The sequence below is a fragment of the Phaseolus vulgaris genome, chromosome 10, assembly GCF_051622355.1.
Source record: "Phaseolus vulgaris cultivar YP4 chromosome 10, ASM5162235v1, whole genome shotgun sequence".
NCBI lineage: Eukaryota > Viridiplantae > Streptophyta > Magnoliopsida > Fabales > Fabaceae > Phaseolus > Phaseolus vulgaris.
In genome coordinates this window covers 41861833-41882346 of record NC_143507.1, presented here as the reverse complement: position 1 = coordinate 41882346, position 20514 = coordinate 41861833, and the positions used below count along the sequence as shown (strand labels likewise).

Sequence of the window (20514 nt, the reverse complement as noted above, 5' to 3'; positions counted from 1 at the left end):
ACAATTTTCAGAATTGATGAAGGTGGAGAATTCAATTCCAAAGAGCTGGAAGAATTTTGTGGTGCAAAAGGAATTGCACATGAAGTTACATCTCCTTACACTCCACAACATAATGGAATTGCAAAGAAAATAAAAAAAACTTTACTTAATATGGCAAGGTGCATGCTCAAAGGCAAGGGGCTGCCTCATAACTTTTGGGAAGAGGCTGTCACCCCTGTAGCCTATATTCTCAATAGGTGTTCTCAATAGTGTGTACCAGAAACAAATTTGGACTGGACTTAAATCAACGGTTAGTCATTTGAAAATATCTGATTCTTTGTGCTATAAGCATATTTCATAAGAAAAGAGGAAGAAATTGAAAGATAAGAGTGAAACTCTTATCCTAATTGGATATCATCCAATAAATACATACAAGTTGTTCAACCCAGTAAACATATAATAATAGGTGGCTTTTATTTGTTTTGGTGCAAGAAGAAAAACATAAGTTTAAATATTTTGCTTTGTAGACTATGAACAAGGGTGAAGTTGGAATTGTGTATGAAGGTAGTGAATGATATAAAACATACAACCAACTTACGTACATTTGGCCATAACCATTGTTCTATCGTTATTGTTATGCTATTTAACCCCACATTTGTTCCACATTCTCCCAACATCATATTTAAGTTTTTATTTTCATAAAATAACCACAAAATATATATAATTTTATATTAACATAAAATAACATATGAAGACAACTAAATAAGATGATAAGATAAAATAACAATCATGCCACTTAATTAATAAAAAAATTAAATTACATAGACTTAATTAAAAATAAATAAAACTTTTCTATAATTAATATAATTTTTTAAAATATAAATTCAATTGAAAATAATTAAATTTATTAGAACTTCAAACTTAATTAAATCTAAAGTTACGGATTATAAAAATTAATATTTTTAATTTAAAAATAATATTTTTGAACAATTATTTTCCAAAGAAGTGAACAAACAACACAAACTAACCAAGCCCAGTTTCCAAGAACTAATCCGTTGTAATTTTTGTAAAAAAACTAAATTAGGAAGCAGAACGACGCCGTCTTACTCTTTAGAAAGAACATGAGAAGATGTGAATCTCAATCTTCTTCTTGTTCAATCTTCATCTTCCAATCCCAATCAATCCATCATGTTAGGGTTTTAATACTTGCAGTTCCTCATCCTCTTCTTGTCGCGCACCGCCATTGCCGTGCCCTCTCTCCTCGATCACCAACTCTCTTCGTCCGTCCAACTATGCAACGCACCCTCGCAATTCCTCCGCAGTTTTGCGAAACGGCGTTTTCTTCGGTGCATCAAAGTGCGTAACTGAGTCCCGTCGGAGTCCAACCTTACGCGTGAGAAGTTTCATCGTCGTTTTCTCAGTGTGCCTGCGTGTCTGAACGGTGCTGCTTTTAGCTCGAACAACGATGTTTCCATTCCATCCTCATGGAGCTCCGAAACACGCTTGCACTCTTCTCGCTGTAACCTGTGGCGCAAGTTTCGCTGAGCACAAGGCCTCACAGAATCAGCACAAATATCCTTTTCCCGAGCTAGTTTCCGCGGGGCGTCTTGAGGTATTCACGATTAACGCATTCACATGTTGTAATGTTGGTTTTTGGTTTCGCGTTGGGAGCCACGGGAAGAGCATGATGTGGATGTTTTGTTAATGCAGGTTCAAACTCTTCGGAATCCGGATAAGGAACAGTTTAGGAAAGTGCTGGAGTCGTATCAACCGAATTTTGTTTATTTGCAAGGAGAGCAGCTAGAGAATGACAAAGTTGGTTCACTGGTCTGGCAAGGTTTGGAATTATCGACTTCTGAGGATATCATAGAGCTCTTTGGTTCCACATTGCCGACGGCTGTATGTATTCTGAATTTTTAGCTACTCTTTTGTCTCTGTGTGTGTTTTGTTGATGGCGCTCTAGGTTACGTGTATTAAGTTCAGTGAAGAAAATGGAGAGCTTTTAAAATTGGCAGTTTCTGTGTTGTTACAAGCTTGGTCATATTATGGGGACTAGTTCCGTTGGAGAAAGAAGGGAAAATGTAGGAAGTAGATCTGCATACTGTTAAGAATGTAGGAGAAAGAAGGAAAAATATAGGAAGTAAAATGCATACTGTTAAAAATATTAGAAACTTGCGTCTATATTTTCCTAGATCAGTTGTATGGTGGCATAGACATTTGTACTTCAAGTATTGAACCAGTCAATGTGATACTTAAGAATTTAGACATTGGCGATATTTGGAGTCATTTTGATAGGTTTGACAGGGACCTGGGTATTATTATTATTGTTGTTGTTGTTATTATTATTATTATAGGACGACTAAGTCTCACATAGAGTAATATGGGATGCATGGTTGATTACTTAAGTTACTTGGTTCTCCCCCTTAAGAACTAGCAGTTAAGGGAAGGTTTCCCAAGTTCTTTGGTGCTTATCACTTTACTCATGAAATTTCATTGTGTTTCTCCCAAAATTTTGAGGTCTAATCTCGTGTGTTAAAATTATTAACATTCTTTTTAGCATATGTCTTATTAAGACATTCTTTTTGGCCTAAATAACTGTCTTATTGATCTTATAAAAACTAATATGGTTCATCTGATTTACGTTTGTTCCCCTCAGTTGGCATTGTGGGTATGATGTTTCATTTGATGTAATTTCAATGTTTTCTTCAGGTTTATTTAGAAATACCAAATGGAGAAAGTTTTGCAGAGGCTCTTCACCTTAAGGTACTTTTGTCTTAGTTGCTTGTTAAAACTCAGCTATCAATACTCAACAAACTACTATTTCTGAAGGATGATAAAAAATACTAGAACCCCTTGCATTCTGATAATTCTATGGTGAAAGTTTGCTTATTTAATTGGATTGACTTTGCAGGGAATCCCATATGTTATATTTTGGAAGAATGCCTTTTTTTCTTATGCTGCCTGCCATTTTCGTCAAGCATTTCTTTCAGTTGTACAGAGGTATGATATTGTTTATTTTATTGCAACTTGCAAGCATGTGATGCATTCACAATGAAATGGCTCTTTAAGTCCTAAGTCCAATTGTCCTACTGATACAAGTCATATTGATGGATGATTGCATTTGCGTTTAATGATGCATCCAGTAGTGGCTCATCCATGAAAGGAATACTTTCTTGTGAAATCTGGAACTTTTCTAGTTTATCTGTTAAACTAAATCATCGAATTTTTTTCTAATATTTTTGTTTGAACTATGAAGGGCCAGACTTTAGAAAGTCCAGTATGCTTTTTTTCTCTCATTTTCTGTGTCCATGCAATATTTGAGACCCTTTCTTTTCTTAGGGAAATGAGAAATTATAGTGGATTTTGTTAAGATTTTCTAGGTAGTACATAACATCTAGTGCTGTTTACAAATGTTTTGCAGTTCATCTACACATACCTGGGATGCTTTTCACCTTGCACGTGCCTCTTTTGAACTTTACTGTGTCCAAAACAATCAAGTGCTTTCTACCGACATCCATGATGCTATTAGTGAGATGGGGCCACACCTTCTTGGTGACTGTCTCAAAATCAATGTTGACCCTCCAGAGATTGATGAGGAAGATGATGACGAAAATTCTTCAGGCACTCTGCCTGCCATTAAGATACATGAAGATGAAGTGAACTTGAGATTTCTTGTCTGTGGTGCACCTTCGACTGTTGTAAGCTTCTTTGGAATTCTACTTCCTATTAGTGTGCTCTCCACCTTTAAACTTTGATGCTAATTCAATGAAAAATGTTTGTGGTAACTGTGACATAGTGACATGCCCCACCTACAGATGCATGTTGAAAATAAGTTTCTCTGTTGTGGAACAAAGCAAGAGTATGTTTACCAATTTACGACTGAGGAAAGGATTGTTATATAACAATGCGCATTAATAAACACACCCATCCACACTAGATATCATTTACCGAGTACTCATCTCTTTTGTTTCTTTTCAGGACGAGTCATTGCTAAGATCTTTGGAGGATGGACTCAGAGCTCTCTTAACTATTGAAGTACGTTTGACTTTATGTTTAGTTGAAATATCTTACTTGGATTATAAAACTCTATGTCAGCAAAATCTTAAGATGTATAACCCTTTTTATACTGTAAAACTAAAAAAAATACTGTTAATAAAATAAGATCCACTGTTCATTATTCAATCTGGTGTATTCTTTCCTTGGGAGCAATATAAATATAATATAATATAATATAATATAATAAAATGCAACTTCCCGCGGTAATTTTAGTAGTCTTTTACCCTTGTGTTGTTTTGTTGCTTTTTGCTACAACATTTTCATCTGCTTGATATGGCCTCTAGGGAGGTTTTCTCAATTTTTGTATTTATCTTTTCAGATCCGCGGTTGCAAGCTCCATGGCAAGTTTAGGTATGTTAATATAACTTGCATATGATTTTGTACTCATACATTTTATGACTTGAAAAATGTCTCTCTCTTAGTCAAATTCCTTTATTTTCATGGATTTTTGCCAGGACTTTTTTGAACAGATGAATATGATTTGCCACCATGTAATATATATTTTTATGCTATGGTACAGTGCTCCACCACCACCTCTTCAGGCAGCCACTTTTTCTCGAGGAGTTGTAACCATGCGATGTGATATATCAACCTGTAGTTCTGCACATATCTCACTTCTGGTATCGGGCAGTGCACAAACTTGTTTTAATGATCAGGTACTCTCCAACTATCTATGTTGCCATTGTTTAAGAATTATTTATGTAGCCAACAATAATCGCTATTTGCACTGATATAATAATGTTTTAGTTCTAGTCCTACATTTCTCTCAGCAACTTTTATAGGCATAGATACATACATTATGTTTCTTATTACTATTTTGTCTTCAGAATTTAATTTATCATTTTTTTGGAATGTCACAGTTCTTTGATCATTTCAATTATCATTGAGTTGTCTAATACTATTTTATTAAGCATTAAGTCAATAACCTCGTATCTGAGGTGCAATGATAATATATACATTGTGCAAGATACTTTTACCTGTTGAAATTTTTAGATTCTTATTCTTTGGCCTATCTGTTTTACTTTTTAGCTCCTGGAAAGTCATATAAAAAATGAGATAATTGAGAAGAGTCAACTAGTTCACGCGAAGCTCAACAATGAGGGAAACAAACAGAACATCTCTGAACCTCGCAGATCTGCTTCTATTGCCTGTGGAGCACCTGTATTTGAAATTTGCATGAAGCTTCCTCAATGGGCTTTGCAGGTTTTAATATCTCTCCCTTTTCCCTTTCTTTTTGATAAAGTTATCTTTGTCAGTGTTTTATTGCTTAAAGTTATTATTTCTCAATGTCAATCCTTCTTGCTAGTTTCATACTTGGGATTCATCAATGCTTTAATTTAATCATTGCTTGTTGTTCTCTTGTGGGATTACCTAACGTTTATGTTAAGAATTTATCCTGCATTTACTGCTTATAATACGTTTGATGTCCAATTTTGTACTAGTATGATTAAATAGTAGTATTTATACCGGGCATCTCACCTTTGCTGTCAACTACCCTGCATCTTTCATTTTCTTCCCCTTTCAAATGGGAGTACCATATTCTTTTAATATGCAGTTTAGCCCTATTATAATGAGAGTGGTTCTAAGCAAAGAGTTTCACACTGGGAGTTTTCATCATGATTCTTTCAAGCAGTAATCATTGTTCCTACTAATCAAACTGTTTTGACCTACCTGCTTAACCTGTTTTCAAATTGGATGATCTACATTTGCATGGCTAATAATCTATGGATAACCAAAGAGTTGCACACTGGGATTTATCATTTTGATTCTTTCAAGCAGTAATCACTGTCCCTACTAATCACTCTATTTTGACCTAATTGCTTATCCTGTTTTCAAATTGGGTTATCTACATTTGCTAATAATGAACAAACGCAGATAGTAACAAGGACTTCTGCATAAATACATGGGTGTTAAGTACAGTATTTAAAGTTTGCATCCTATTAGAATTGGAGTTCTACATTAGGCATATTTATTGTTATTCATGTTCATAATTGCATGTCTTTGTTGCTCCCTTCAGATTTTGAGACAGCTAGCACCTGAGGTTTCTTATCGAAGTTTAGTTGCACTTGGTATTGCTAGTATTCAGGGGTTGCCTATAGCTTCTTTTGAGAAAGATGATGCTGAGCGCTTACTTTTCTTCTATCAAAGTTGTGAGAAAGATAGTGGTACAAGCAAAAATAATATAATATTTGGCAGTCCCCCTGGTTGGTTGAAACCACCCCCTCCTAGAAGAAAAAGGTGTGAATCAAGCCAAGGGACTAGCCCTGGTCTTCATGAAGGCGTCTTTGCGGGGCCTGCCACTGTTTATAAAGTAAATGAAGAGGAAAAGGATAGAAAAATGGCGAATGGCATTAGCACCCCATTAGCTCCTGCTAGACAGAGATTAAAAGTATCTGCAATGAGGCCAATTCCTCACATTCGCCGCCATAGAATGACACCTTTTTGTGGACCTTCTGAGACAGATGGTTTTGATGGTGGGCAAGTAGAGCCTACTTTGCCACTTGTTGCCCCAACAAAGCGTAGTATTGGATCAACATCTGCAACACATAGAAAATCATTTTCAAGTGCAGCTCAATCTAAGCAGGTTATTTCGTTGAACCCATTGCCTCTTAAGAAGCATGGTTGCGGTAGAGGCCCAGTACAGACGTGCTCTGAGGTTAGTTTTCCTTTGTCCATTGTTTTAAGATAATTTGATGAGTTGTAACCTATGCCTAATTCTAGAGATTATTTCTTTGAAATATGTAACTTGAGGATTGTGCTCTCTAGTTTTGATTTTAAATGTAGCATTATCTTCAGATAGAAACCTCTAAATACTACATAAGTTGATGAAAATTGTTGCTGTCATTCAGCAAAGGGAGTTTTCTTACATGTTAACGTTGATCTGAAAATTTTAATTACGTATCCTAGAAGGATGATCTTCCTTTTCTAATGAATGATCTTTTTGGATCAATATTTCATAAAAGAATGTTATTCTAAGACCTAAATATTTTTAAATCATACTGGGCCAACTGATATACAGTTCAAATGTTCAATGAGACTATATTTAAAAAACAAAAGAAATCACTTTTTGTTCGTTTTCTGATTATTTTCCTTTTAGTGATTTTTAGTCTATATTCCATACAGAAAATTTATTCCTAATCATTATTGTAACGTTCTGTATTAGGAGGAATTTCTTAAAGATGTCATGGAGTTTCTGATTCTCCGGGGACATAATCGATTAATTCCTCAAGGAGGGCTTACCGAGTTCCCCGATGCCATACTCAATGGAAAACGTCTTGATCTCTACAATTTGTATAAAGAGGTGAGTTGATGACTGTGTATTATTTGGGAATGATTATGGATGTGTATTTTTTGTATATTTTCTGTATATTTTTTTTCTCAATTTGTTGGTTTGGTCTTTTAGGTGGTTACGAGGGGAGGATTTCATGTTGGCAATGGTATCAACTGGAAGGGGCAAATCTTTTCAAAGATGCGGAATTATACAACTACCAATAGAATGACTGTAAGTTCTATGTGTTGGCTATATACCCTGAGTGGCTCATTTAAATTGAGATTGACAAGGAATGGGTTTTCCTATCTTTTGATGTGAAAATTTTCACATCTCTCGATAAACTCTTATGAAATCTTGATTATCTAAAATAACATAAAGGAAGTTTTCAAAACTGAAGCCGCTTCAAAGACTTGACAACTGAAATCTTAGTTCTCTAATAAAAGAATTATCTCTATTTACCCTTCCAGAGAATCCCTAGTACTGAAAAATTATGTTAATTAAATTAACGATAATTGACCTCTGTTTTGTCTCAGAGCCAACGTCTATATGAATCTTCAACATGATACAATCCCAGATAGCAACATGACATGACACAATTCCATAAGGCTCTTCTTTCTCTTTTTGTATTCGTTAAAGTACAGTATGGAAACGGTTCTGGTCAATTGTATGTTCATGTTATCATTTGGTCCCAAAACTGAGTGTTGCTTGCACCCTACCTTAGAAAGCCTTCACTGGAAAGAACCTTAAATTACAGCATTCTGTTCTGTTCCTCATCCCAAAAACAAAAAATGGTGCAATTAGTTTATTTTTAGGGTCTTTGGCTTAAGCTTTGGTGTAACTATTGATGATCATATGTTGTTGGCTTTACCTCTGTTGTAGTTTCTTTAAAAAAGTTAGTTAAATTAGCAGAGAAGTTAAAATTGCACTGATATGAAGTTCTCTAATTAACAAAGAATTTATGTTCTGACCGAATGTTTGTTTATTATGTGAAATTAACTGCTAGCTAAGGGTTTTTGTGTCTTATTCTACAGGGTGTTGGAAATACTCTGAAAAGACATTATGAGACCTACCTTTTAGAATATGAATTAGCACATGACGATGTGGATGGAGAATGTTGCTTGTTGTGTCACAGGTTGTACTTAATATTTTTTAAGTCAATGAAGCTATGCAGTTACATTAGTTTAATTTAAGACTCGTAATTTACCATTCACTTTATGATTGGCAACTGTAGCAGCAGCTAATATAATTTTTTATGTACAATCTTTTCGGTTAAACAGTAGTGCAGCTGGTGATTGGGTGAATTGTGGCATATGTGGTGAGTGGGCCCACTTTGGCTGTGACAGAAGGCAGGGTCTAGGCGCATTTAAGGTACTGCTTCGTCACATTCACATAGAATTATTGTATATACGTTGAGTCGTAATATAGCGAAAAATAATAAATCTGTTTGGTACTAATTATATTAAGGTTCTTTTCTTTAAATCACAACTTCTGCAGGATTATGCAAAAACAGATGGGTTAGAATACATATGTCCTCATTGTAGTGTTACAAATTTCAAGAAGAAACAAAATGTTGCAAATGGGTATTCACAAGGGTCAATGTCTTCACGACACCTTTGATGGTTTCTCTTCTGGAATAGCAGACAAACTAGTTACCCGCTTTGCTGGATTTATCTGTACTCTATGTTTTAGATAGATTAGTAAAATATAGGATGAAAAAAATGAAAATTAGGTCAATTAACACAAATGTCATTAAGATTAGGCGAACCCCTCACCTTTGTTCTTGATTAAGGGGAACAAAAATTCCTAATTCAGATCATGGAACTCATACCACTTTCAGATCCCCATCAAACTCTCCATTGTGAGTTGAAAGTTAGTTTATTACGAGTGTCCTATTGTATTGAAAGGAAAATGTGTATAGACTTGTGCACTGAGAATGTTTATATGATTTAATTTAACATATCTTTTTCAGTCTTTTTACTATATGCACATACTATTTCTTGGTTCTCAGATTTGAGTGTGTAATGTCAAATAGGAAAAAAAATGTATATATACAAGAGGAACTCTTGCCACTATCACGTTATTTTAATTTTGTTCCATTATTTGTTGAAAATTATAAAATTATGAATGCAAAATTATTAATAAAGTTCATGAAGTAAGATTGAAACTCACATAATCAATTCCGGTTAATAATTAAGTCTGTTTATGTCAAAGGATGTTCATTTTTTGGATCCAATTTTAATCTTGAAAAACTGAGATAATAGTAATGGTTTGTGTATATGATCTAATTTTTGAATACAGACGGAATAATATTTTGGCAAGAGATTATTCTGATAAATAGCATTTGTTTTATCAAAATTAGAATAAGCACCTCTGTCTTTATGTCGTAACACAATTTTTAGACTCTTAGTTTACAGAATCACTTTTAATTCTACTTTCAACTCTAAATTATTCTGTTTTGAGTACATTGCCTTTGTGAGAGGCTGACTTGTGAAACTTCAAGAACAAACTTGCTTTAGTTTTTTTCGTAACATGTATTAGATTTTATTGAAAAAATCTAGCTCCCTTATAACTCCAATAAAAATAATAATAAGCTTATTAAAAGTAAATAGATATAATATAGAATCTTCACTTAAAACTGACGTATAAATTGTAACTTCTTTCTTGATTTGAAGAATTACTATTGATGACGATGCATCATACTAAAGAAAAAAAAAAGAATAAACTTGATTCTGCCATTTGCATTTGGGATATGTTCTAATGTTTTAAATGAAAAACAGTAGAAACATATGTGAATAACAATATTTTACAAATATTTTCCTAATGTTTTGATACGAGCTGCACAATGAAAAAAAAAATACTGATTCTCTCTGTCCCTGTAATTAAACAGAGAATCTAATTACGTCGTTATATTCCATAGACAAGGTGTTATGTGAGTAGTTATACTAATTATACAACTACGTTTTTTGTATAATTATTTTTTAAAGAACTATTTTAAAAAAGTATCGTGAATTAAAAATTTGGTTTGTCACTGAAAATAATATTTTACACGTTAATTAATTAGAAGAGTTGGTTTACTTAGATTATAAAGTAAAATTATTTTTGAAATACAAATTTGTTTCTATAAAGCTGATTTTACACTTTCCTCTCCATCAATCAATTCTATAATAATAATTACTATTTTTTATTTAATATACTAATTTGTTCTATTATTATTAAATTGTTTTTAATTTCGTCTTAAATTTTTTAAAGTGATCTCTTTCATCAAAACAACCAAGAGGTTGTTAAGTTGCATAAAGGAAAGAACTAATATGACAGTGGTGTGATATTGATGGTTGAAATGGATGTTGATGGAAAGTTTTGAAACGTAAGTAATTCAAATATTTTAATTTATAAAAAAAGTATTCTGTTTGTGTGTGCTGGTTTCATTGATGTGAGTTTCTTAGCTATTCTCAACAGTGCCAAGACTCAACAAAAGGTAAATCAGATTTCAGCTCCTCTACTTTCATGGTGGCATGAGACCTTTCACCATGTGAATGCATCTTGCACCACAATTCATTCCAACTGAACAGAGACATCATTATCGCTACATGTTAGTAGAAGTTTTAGGGTTTGTTTGGATTGGAGAAAAGATTTGAAAGAATGAATTTGAAGTGATTTAAAAAAAAAGTGAAAAAAAAATGAAGTTGTTTTGACTCGAATGTTGGAATAGATTTGTAAGAAAAATTTATTGAAATTTTTGAGTGATTGTAAGAATAATTATTATTTATATTAGTGGGAACATAAGTACTGACGTGTCTCTGTATTCATTCGCATTTTTTATTTGTATCATTTATCTATACCTATTGTGTTTATCAATTTTATATTTATATAAATATTTATTTTATTGTTTTATTTCGTATATTTCAGTCATTTCATTCTTTGTAAGCATTTAATAAATAACTAATTATTCTTATAATTAATTGGATTTTTATTTTATTTTTAAAACTAATATTCTATCATTTTATAAAAGCAATTACGAATTTTAAATTTGGAATGTGAAGCAATTTATTAAACTTTTTGTGCGTGAGCAATTTTTTTTTCTCATTATCTCCATCTCTCTTGAAATTCATACTTGAAATGAGTGACCCTACTTCTACTTCTCATTTTCTTTTCTCCTACCTACTTCCCATTTTATTTTCTCTTACCTTTCCTCTTTTATGTATAAACATACTTTCATTTCCAGTTCTTTCATTTGATATTTGTCTTATGAAATTGTAATTGAAGTTTGTGACTAGATGGAGGGAAAGGAGTTGCGGACACAATCACAAGTAATTCTCTTTATATACATTTTAATTTGTGAAATGCTAATTTAACATTTTTCTTATGAAATTGTGATTGAAACATGTGACTAGAGGAATGAGAAGGACTCAACCAGAGGAGGCACATGGTTTTGTCATCACCATTTATCTTTTTTGCTATTCCTCTATATTTTCTTTTAGATTTTGCTTTTCGATAGTCAAGGTTAATGATTTTCATCCATCCATTCTCAACATATTTTTCAAAAATTTAATTTATTAGGTACCTAACATAAAAAAAAAATTGGATACTCAAAACAAAAATTTGTTATATATTTGAAACAAACAAAAATTTAAACCTAAAATTTGAGTTTAGTCTTTGTTACAATAATATCTCGGATAATAAATGATTTATTAAGTAACTATGTCAATAGTTTTTGTTTTTTTTTTTTATGTGATAACACGTTCTGATTAACGTAAATTTATTAAAAAAAATTCATGTTGAGAATGGATGGATGAAAATCATTAACCTTGCAAATGCCCAATCCCAAAATTTTTCATCCAAGAATCTTGTATACATGGTACCAAATTAGGTTATGCTTTTATAATTTTTTTAAAAGAGAAGAATATTCTGAAGCAGATATTTAATTAGAAGTAGTTAAGAAATGAGACAGAAGTTATCAAAGCATTATCAGATTCTATTATACATGGCATGGATTCAACATATATATTCTTAAGGAATAACTGCTTGAGTTAATGTTCCTTTCAAAACACCACACACTCACTCACTCATTTCTCTTATATAACACTCTTTCTTCCAAACCAACCCTTCATCCCTCAAACATCACCTTTCTCTAATTTCTCCTTCACTTTCTGCATTTCATGGCCAACATTATTCTCAACCCTTCTTTCCTTCTCAGGTTAACCCTACCACTCTTATCTTCTCCTTCTTCTGCTTTGCATGTGTAATCCATTCTTCTACTTTTTTTTGTTTGTTTCATGCTATTGAACTATATATAATATCTTGTTAAATATGAAGGCAATGGTGCAGGAAGAGATGTTGTACTGTTGTGGCAGAAAGTTTAAGGATGCAAATGGAAGGCACAGCAGTGAAGGCAAAAGCAACATCAGATAATGGCAAGAAAGAGGAAAAGTTTTGGATGAGAGATCCGAAGAGTGGAAATTGGATTCCTGAGAAGCACTTTGGTGAGGTTGATGCTGCTGAGCTTAGGGAGAAGTTTCTGCCCAAGACACACACTAAATCTACCAATCAACTTAATTAGAATCTCAGTGAAACAAAAACCACCATCACTTTTTTTCACTTTTGTTCTTCACTTATGTAATAAATATATGTTCAGTTTGTTGATTATTTATGTTGGTCTCACATCCCTTTATGATAAGTCAATTTCCTATCACTATATATGCTTATCCATTTATAGTGTATAATTAAATTTACTTAGTGTAATATCTTTTAAGAGAAATTTGAAGTTAAATTTGATGCTGATTTAACATATATCTTAAATTTAAATTCAATACATGAGTGAGTATAGGCAATAACTATGACAATATGACAATAAAAAGATGATGAAACACGAAATAGAAATACCGTTATTACAATGTATCCAGAAATAATGAATAGAGATTATTGGACTTCTTTTGTTGATTATGGTCCAAATTTGAAGACCATTGAGCAAAATTGGAGCAAGCATAATTTTTATAAAGACAAAGACTCAACCAAATTGCATGTGAGTTTCACTTATAACTTTTTTGTTATTTGTAAGAAAAAAATTCAAGCATAAGAGTCAAAATAAATCTTCTCTTTCACAAGATATATCAATTAAAGATTCACTAGCTCATGTCCTAGGAAGTCAAAAACATTGTGGTAGTGTCTGAGGGATGAGATTGAGACCTTACCATTCTTATGTGTTTGAATATAATAGGAATTATAGTATCAAGATATCTTCATTTTCTCCTTCATATAGAGAATTGGAGAATTAGGTTATTGAACATGCATTTTCTTATTAGCAATTTAGTGTTGTGTATGTTGGATTGTCATGTCGAAGATTGAAATTATTTTTATCAGTGTCAAGATTGGAAATGTTGTTGTGTGGAATATGATTAGGCACTATTAAATTTTTTGATAATTATTTTAAATATTAATAGGAGTAACAAATGTAGTTTAACTTTTGTTGATTGATTGTGTATTTTTTAACGTGTATGGATTTTTTTATATTATTTTTCATGATAGTATGTATTCTAATATAGGTGTCACTGCATTAAAGTCACAATTTGATAAACAAAATAGAATAATAATTGAACAAAATAAACAATAAGGTCAATTAACTCATAAATTGAGTATGTTGAATCCTTTACCGATAATGTTTAAAAATGTTAAATAACTTGTTTTACTCTTTAGATTTTACATATCTAATTATGATATTTATGTTGTAGATTTCTAATGAAGGAAGTGTGCTAACTAATAGAATAAATTCTGGACATGAAGAGAAGCATATGTGATACATGAAAAAATATAGTACAATGTGAAAATGATTTGTCCCATTTTACACTTTGTGAACAATATGTTAGATTTTTATTTGTATTACCTCATAACAATATTCTTCTTTTGTTACTTCTTAGTTTTTTAACTCATTTTTTGTATTTGAGTTTGAATCTGAATGCGTACTTGATATATTTTGGTATAAATTTAAATTTAGTTAACTATATATGTATAACTTGTCAATTGGTGATTTTTATATCTATCATTTATTTGTTTTATTTATTTAAAAAACACTTTATTAAACATAGATAAGTAAATACAATAAATGAAAATAAGTATGGCTGAAAAATCACATGAATGCATAAATGATAAATGAATAAAAAAACAAATGTAAATAATTTTGAAATGTATGATAATCTACGTTTTGAAACTCATAATATTTTACATAAACTTTTAAACTCATAGCAGTTAACATAAATTTTAAAACCTCCATTAAATACTTTAAAACATATAATTCATCTACAGATAAATAACTTAGCAAAGATTTTAACCTTTGATAATATAAAAAAAAAAACTTTCATTAATATAATATTTTTTCTTCTAGTGAAAAAAAAAAATATATATATATATATATATATTCTAATATGAAAAAACTTTTATTAGTCTCACAGGGTCAACTTTTTTTTATAGGATAACTATAAATTATTGTTCATTACAAAAAAATTATTAATTAATAACTAAATTTAAAAATATAAATAATTATTTACTATATTGACTAGATTATTAATTAATTTAAAGACTAAAAATTATTCATATCTAAAGTGGTTTATATTATTAATAAAAATTAAAATAATTTCTAAATTGGTATCTAAATTAGCTACCTAAATTTTAACTAGTAGTAAATAGCTAAAACCTTAGTAGTTAATGGTTAGATATCAATTTATAAACCATTTTATAAATTTTTCTTTATAATAGAAACTACTTTAGATATCAATAATTTTTTTAGTACATAAAATGGTCTCTAATTTAGTAAAATAATAACTAATTATTTTGATTTTTAAAATTAGTTTTTATTTAATGATTTTCTTGTAGTATTTGTAATTTATATTGATAATAGTATAAAACAATTTAATACTATTTGCATATAACCACTTTAGTTAGATAATACTAAAGTTATATATAGTTTCATTCAAAATATTTTTAACTATTTGTTTTAAAAGATTAATTTCATTTACCTTTTAGTGTATATTAACAAATAGTCAATTAAAAAATAATTTTTTATCTTGTTGAAAATGTAATTTTAAATATATTTTTAACTAAAAAAATCAATTTAGACTTAAATACTAATTTAAAAATTACTTTATAACTTTTTTATTAATAATAAAAATTATTTTAAATATCAATACTTGTTTTAAGTTTATAAGATGATATCTAATTAGTTAATAATAACTAATTAGTTTGTTCTTTAAAATTAGTTTTTATTTAATAATTTTTTTATTAATATTGTTATTTTATATTATTTTTAATAGATCTTGAATTTTAATTAGATTATATTCAAATATTTAGTGATGAACGGAATGAAATAAAAAATCTAATAAAATATTTTAATAATTTAAATATATTTTATATGGTTATCTAATCATAATTATTAATTATTGCACATTTTTATTTTTATAGTAATTATTTAAAATATTTTTAGAATAATTTATTTAGTTAATTGAGTAAAAATCTTTTCATCTTAAAAATAAAGTCTAAATCAAATAAGGAAAATGAAGTTACTGAGTACACTAATCTTAGAAATTAATTTTTAGTGATAAAAAATAATTAGTTGCTATAGTGACTAAATCAGAGACCATTTTAAAAACTAAAAAGTTTTTGGTTTCTAAATTAGTTTATATTATTATTAAATGGTTTCTAAATTGGTATCTAATTAACGATCAATATTTTTGTTACCAAATTTAGAAACTAAATAATTGGTAGTTAGAAACTAAATAATTAGTAGTTAAAATCTTAGTTGCTAGGATAATATTTTTTTCAAAAGTGATTTGAAGTGACATTTTGAAATCTCAAATAAATCTTTATCAAACATTATCTATTTACTATAACATTGATATATTTGGGTGTTGGTACTTATAAAGAAATTCTTTATTTTGCATTCTATAAAAAATTAAAATTATTGTTTATAGTCTTTATAAAATGAACAAACTATAATTTTGATGATGTTTTTTTTTTAATTTTAATTTATCCTGAACTTAAAATTAATATTTTTATCCTTAAAAAATATTTAAAGATAAATAAAAACATTTATTTCAATAATCTAAAAATTTATTTTTAAAGTATCACCATGTATTTCTAGTGGTTTCTACTTAATATTTAATTAATGTAAACAATTAATAAAGATCTCATAATAGAAATATTAAAAACCAAATTTCAGGGTTTTAAGGTTGAAATTAAAAAAAAATGGTTATAAAGACTAAATTAAAATTAAATAATTTTGTAAAGAGTAAAATTTTTTTATAAAATAAAAATAATCATCAGTGAATATAACATTAAAGTATAGATTTGATCATTAAAACTTGTTTTAGTTAAGAATTGATGGATCTCAACTAAATCCTTTTTTTTTATCATAAACGTCCATTTGATGTTCTATCGGTTATACACGTCCTTCTGTTACCGGTCTTTCTTCAATATTAAATATTAATTATCTATTCAAGATCAATTTTTAGTATTTAAATTATTATAATAATATAAAAAGAAAATAATAAAATTGTTATATTTGATGTTTATTTTTCGTTAATATTATTTTCAGATCGACTTTTATCATATATGCATATTTCTTTAATTAATCGAATCTGACATATGATTCCAGTGATTTTGGTTTCCTCTGAAATTGGAATTCTTTTGAATTTGAATGAGAATATGAGAATGACATCCCTCTGGGTCACCCCTCCCCAAGAAGAGCCTAATTGAGCTAAATAAAGTATGGAATTTGTCTTTCCAAAGGTGCTTCCAGCTGCCACATTAATGCTTCCAATGTTAATTCTACTAAAAAGCTCACTCCTTCTCCTACCCATTAGGGAATACATTCTTGCAAACTCAGTAATAGTTCCTTTTGCTTGATTCCTTTTTCTTATACTGTCACCATAACAATTCTCTCAAATGGCTTTTATGCTTCTTAGGTGCCCACTATTTATGCCCTTAGTTCACTATATTTTTCTCCCCAATCACAGGGTTTTTTTTAAGACTAATCTTACTTATGGTAACATGTGATTATAACCACTTCAACAAGTTTTTATATATTCTCAGAATTAGATTCTATGTCACATTAATTACTTCTACGACAAGAAAGTTGTTTAATCACTAAGCCAACTCATCAAATTTTTAGTTAAGTGCATATTTTGAGTGAATGAAAAGTTATAAAATTAATTGACAAAAAACAAGTCTAAAGTTATGCGATTTATTTTAAAAAATATTTATTTCAAAGTAATTTGAGATAAAACTTCTCATTTAAGACCCTCTATTTCTCACCAATGCAAATTTAGTTGAAAAAAAGCCTTTTAGAAAAACATTTTTTCCTAGTCCATTTTTATCTAATGCCTAGCTTAAAAGTAAAACTTCATTTTAGTTTCTTATAATAAAATGTGATTATTTTCCGCTGGGAGTTGAAGTACTCCTAAAAATAAGCATTAACTTGTTTGAAACCGTCGGAAGAACTAAAGGTTTTGTGATTTGATCCTTCAAAATCAACTTTGGTGCAATTTTGATAGCCAAAAAAATAAGAGTTTAGTTCACTCATAAGGAGAAAGATTCAAACAGCACACAAATAATAATGATTTTTACCACAAATGTGTTTTTATCATAGCCTATTTAAAAATCTTTTTGGTAGAGTAAGTTATGTATTGAGCTTTTAAGGTCTACTAAACTCTATACACTAATTTGTTAGGTTATACTGAACTTGCTAATGCATGTACTTGTCACAAAATTATTTCACAACACACAATCTTGGAGTGAGGCCAACAATTTAAATGAATTTAAAGAAAGTTATACAGGAATAGCTACAAATATAGCTGGATGAGTTCATCACTAACAACTGATGGAGTAAGAACACCTAAATCAGTGAAAAGCAGAGTGAGATACTGAGGAGGAGTATAATCCCGCGCAGAACATTCAACCTCAACCTTGGATGGAACAGGCACACCAAAATCAACAGGGCGTAAGGCAGGGGCCAAATCCTTTTGGTCCAGAGGGTAAAATCGAGCAAACTGTCAATTACATACAGAATATGTACAAGGTCCATTACTAATCGAGTTTCATTTTGATACATGATTAATGTAAACATTTTATTCTGGCAATCAACCAGACAAAATTTTATATACAACTTTTAAAGTAGCTATTACAAAACTTAACAATCTTACCACTGTGCATACATGGCAACCATTATTGGGTGACTGTTATAAATTCCAATTTGAGTAGTATAAGAAGCATAATGTTGAATTAAGTATATAAGTAAGAGGTTGTCCTACTTAATCAACTGTGTTTTTTTTGGGTAAGATTGTCTTCTTATAATCAAAATTGCTGTGTGAAACAGTGTATGTATTCTAATCAAAATCTTACTCATCAGTATAACAAGTATGCAGAAAGATGAACATACCTTGTAGCTTTCAGCAGCCACATAAACTGGTTTGTTCATACTCTTGGCGACCATTGCAATTTGGTAAGTCCCCATCATGTTGATTATACCACCACTTTCAACAACTCCATCTGCCCCAACAAACACCATGTCAACCTCATCCATAGTATACGCCACTGCAGAGTCTATAACAAGCTTCACAGGCACATCAAGCTTCGCCAGCTCATTGGACAACCTCAAACCCGTTCTATCCGGTCTCCCCTCTACAAATTAAGACCGATCCATCAATTCCATCCTTAAAAAACTATTTAGCTATTTCTGGAAATAATAGAAATCACTCTGACCAGAAAGTTCAAATACAAAATATCCTTCAAATCCAGAATACATGAATTCAGATATTAAAGTTTTTTCAATACTTTAGTCATTCCCTCATTCCCTATGTAGCACAGACACTGATTCGACACGGACACAAAGATATCTAAAATGTAAGATACGGGGACATGAATCTATATATTATATAATTATGAATTATATAAATTGATAATAAAGATTTATGTGCACAAGTATATTTTAAATTTATTTTTTTAGCAGAAAGATATTTTTCATGACTGATTCAAAAATATTTGTTTCTTATTTTTATAATCATAATAAAAATTTATACAATAAGTTTGAGTTTTTAAAAAATTAATGTATTTTTCCTTTTTAAAATTGTGATAGAACTATAGTAGAATTGCCAGAAATTCAACAAAAATACATTTTGAATTGGATACTTCACGGATGTCCTACGAGTGTCGGTCCGATATAAGTATCTAACACAGACACGCAGAGAAGTGTTTGAGCTTCATATTTCATCACTAAAAAAAAAATTGCTTTAGAGAGAGCAGAACCTGTGCAGAAGACTCTAAAGAGCTTGTTGTTCTGTGCGGCGAGTTTGAGAATCTGAAGCACGACTCTGGAGAAACCGTGAACAAGAATTGTGCAACCGTCGAAAATAAAATCCTGGCTGAGCATTGCAATGATTTCGCGAGCCTGAAAAAGGAATCGAGTGAGAGAGTGACGATGCGAGTGAGAGAGAAAGAGTGAGTGACCTTGAAGGAGATTTCGCCGAACTTATCGGCGCGTTCGAGCAAGCGAGACTTGGCGGAATTGAAGTCTTCGTATTCGAGAGCGGAGGTCCTGGTCACGTATCGCATGAAGAGATCGCAGGCGGCGGTTAAGGAGATGGAGGTTGTATCCCAACACTGCGTGCAGCGTAACACCGCATCAGAATCAGTTAATAATAATAATAATCAGAAAGGGGGTAGTTACTTTGAGGGAATCGGAGGCGTTTTTGAGTTGGATTTCGAGCTGCATCATGGTGGTGGCCGTGCTGGAGCGGATGACGGCGGCCAAGGCGCGAATGGCGGCGACGGCCTCCGCCAAATCGGGGTGCTTGCGCCAGGTGTCGAACTCGTGGATGACGGAGAAGGGTTTGTCGGCGGCGTCATTATGCGGAGGAGGAGAAGGAGGGCGATGGACGGTGGCGGACTGAGCCTGAGCGAGCCACTCGGTGCTGACTACGCCGAACTGCACCGCTCTGTTCTCGTAGTACGCCGATGTCTTCCGATTCTCCATTCAATTTCTCTTCTTTCTCCTCTCACCAATTTTCTTTACTTCACTCCCTTTTTTTATTTTTGCACTTTACAAATTATTTTTTGATAAATAAAAAACAAAACAAAAATCCAATGAAATAGTTATATATTGTTGAGATATAAGGTCTCTTGGATAAAGTGACTGTTGTTGGACAAAAGATAAATATGTTTTTCTC

General features: G+C 30.9%; 3 protein-coding genes across 3 annotated transcripts; 2 read left to right on the top strand and 1 right to left on the bottom strand.

Annotated features, from left to right (window-relative positions):
* Positions 1 to 1028: 1028 nt before the first annotated feature.
* Positions 1029 to 9286, top strand: LOC137818483 (AT-rich interactive domain-containing protein 4). Its single transcript, XM_068621938.2, has 15 exons — positions 1029 to 1591; positions 1690 to 1878; positions 2689 to 2742; positions 2891 to 2979; positions 3401 to 3677; positions 3958 to 4014; positions 4355 to 4386; positions 4556 to 4691; positions 5065 to 5238; positions 6053 to 6691; positions 7199 to 7336; positions 7439 to 7537; positions 8338 to 8438; positions 8584 to 8674; positions 8801 to 9286. The coding sequence occupies exons 1-15, from the start codon at positions 1445 to 1447 to the stop codon at positions 8921 to 8923; spliced, it is 2346 nt and encodes a 781-aa protein (XP_068478039.2). The 5' UTR covers positions 1029 to 1444; the 3' UTR covers positions 8924 to 9286.
* A 3083-nt stretch (positions 9287 to 12369) lies between these two features.
* On the top strand, positions 12370 to 12953 carry LOC150024816 (uncharacterized). Its single transcript, XM_090296434.1, has 2 exons — positions 12370 to 12500; positions 12620 to 12953. The coding sequence occupies exons 1-2, from the start codon at positions 12463 to 12465 to the stop codon at positions 12861 to 12863; spliced, it is 282 nt and encodes a 93-aa protein (XP_090152560.1). The 5' UTR covers positions 12370 to 12462; the 3' UTR covers positions 12864 to 12953.
* A 5126-nt stretch (positions 12954 to 18079) lies between these two features.
* LOC137818417 (uncharacterized) lies at positions 18080 to 20514 on the bottom strand. The gene is made up of 5 exons (XM_068621837.2): positions 20016 to 20514; positions 19796 to 19948; positions 19595 to 19736; positions 18729 to 18970; positions 18080 to 18339 (listed from the first exon to the last, which is right to left on the bottom strand). The coding sequence occupies exons 1-5, from the start codon at positions 20319 to 20321 to the stop codon at positions 18133 to 18135; spliced, it is 1050 nt and encodes a 349-aa protein (XP_068477938.1). The 5' UTR covers positions 20322 to 20514; the 3' UTR covers positions 18080 to 18132.

What these genes read in the sequence shown, in the direction of transcription:
- LOC137818417 (XM_068621837.2), bottom strand. Translation starts at nt 20,321, where the DNA reads ATGGAGAATCGGAAGACATCGGCGTACTACGAGAACAGAGCGGTGCAG. An exon ending in TCGGCGAAATCTCCTTCAAG is followed by an intron (nt 19,737 to 19,795) that starts GTCACTCACTCT and finishes TTCCTTTTTCAG; the next exon opens with GCTCGCGAAATCATTGCAAT. An exon ending in CTTTAGAGTCTTCTGCACAG is followed by an intron (nt 18,971 to 19,594) that starts GTTCTGCTCTCT and finishes CTTAATTTGTAG; the next exon opens with AGGGGAGACCGGATAGAACG.
- LOC150024816 (XM_090296434.1), top strand. Translation starts at nt 12,463, where the DNA reads ATGGCCAACATTATTCTCAACCCTTCTTTCCTTCTCAG. An exon ending in AACCCTTCTTTCCTTCTCAG is followed by an intron (nt 12,501 to 12,619) that starts GTTAACCCTACC and finishes TTAAATATGAAG; the next exon opens with GCAATGGTGCAGGAAGAGAT.
- LOC137818483 (XM_068621938.2), top strand. Translation starts at nt 1,445, where the DNA reads ATGTTTCCATTCCATCCTCATGGAGCTCCGAAACACGCTTGCACTCTT. An exon ending in GTTCCACATTGCCGACGGCT is followed by an intron (nt 1,879 to 2,688) that starts GTATGTATTCTG and finishes TGTTTTCTTCAG; the next exon opens with GTTTATTTAGAAATACCAAA. An exon ending in AGGGTCTAGGCGCATTTAAG is followed by an intron (nt 8,675 to 8,800) that starts GTACTGCTTCGT and finishes CAACTTCTGCAG; the next exon opens with GATTATGCAAAAACAGATGG.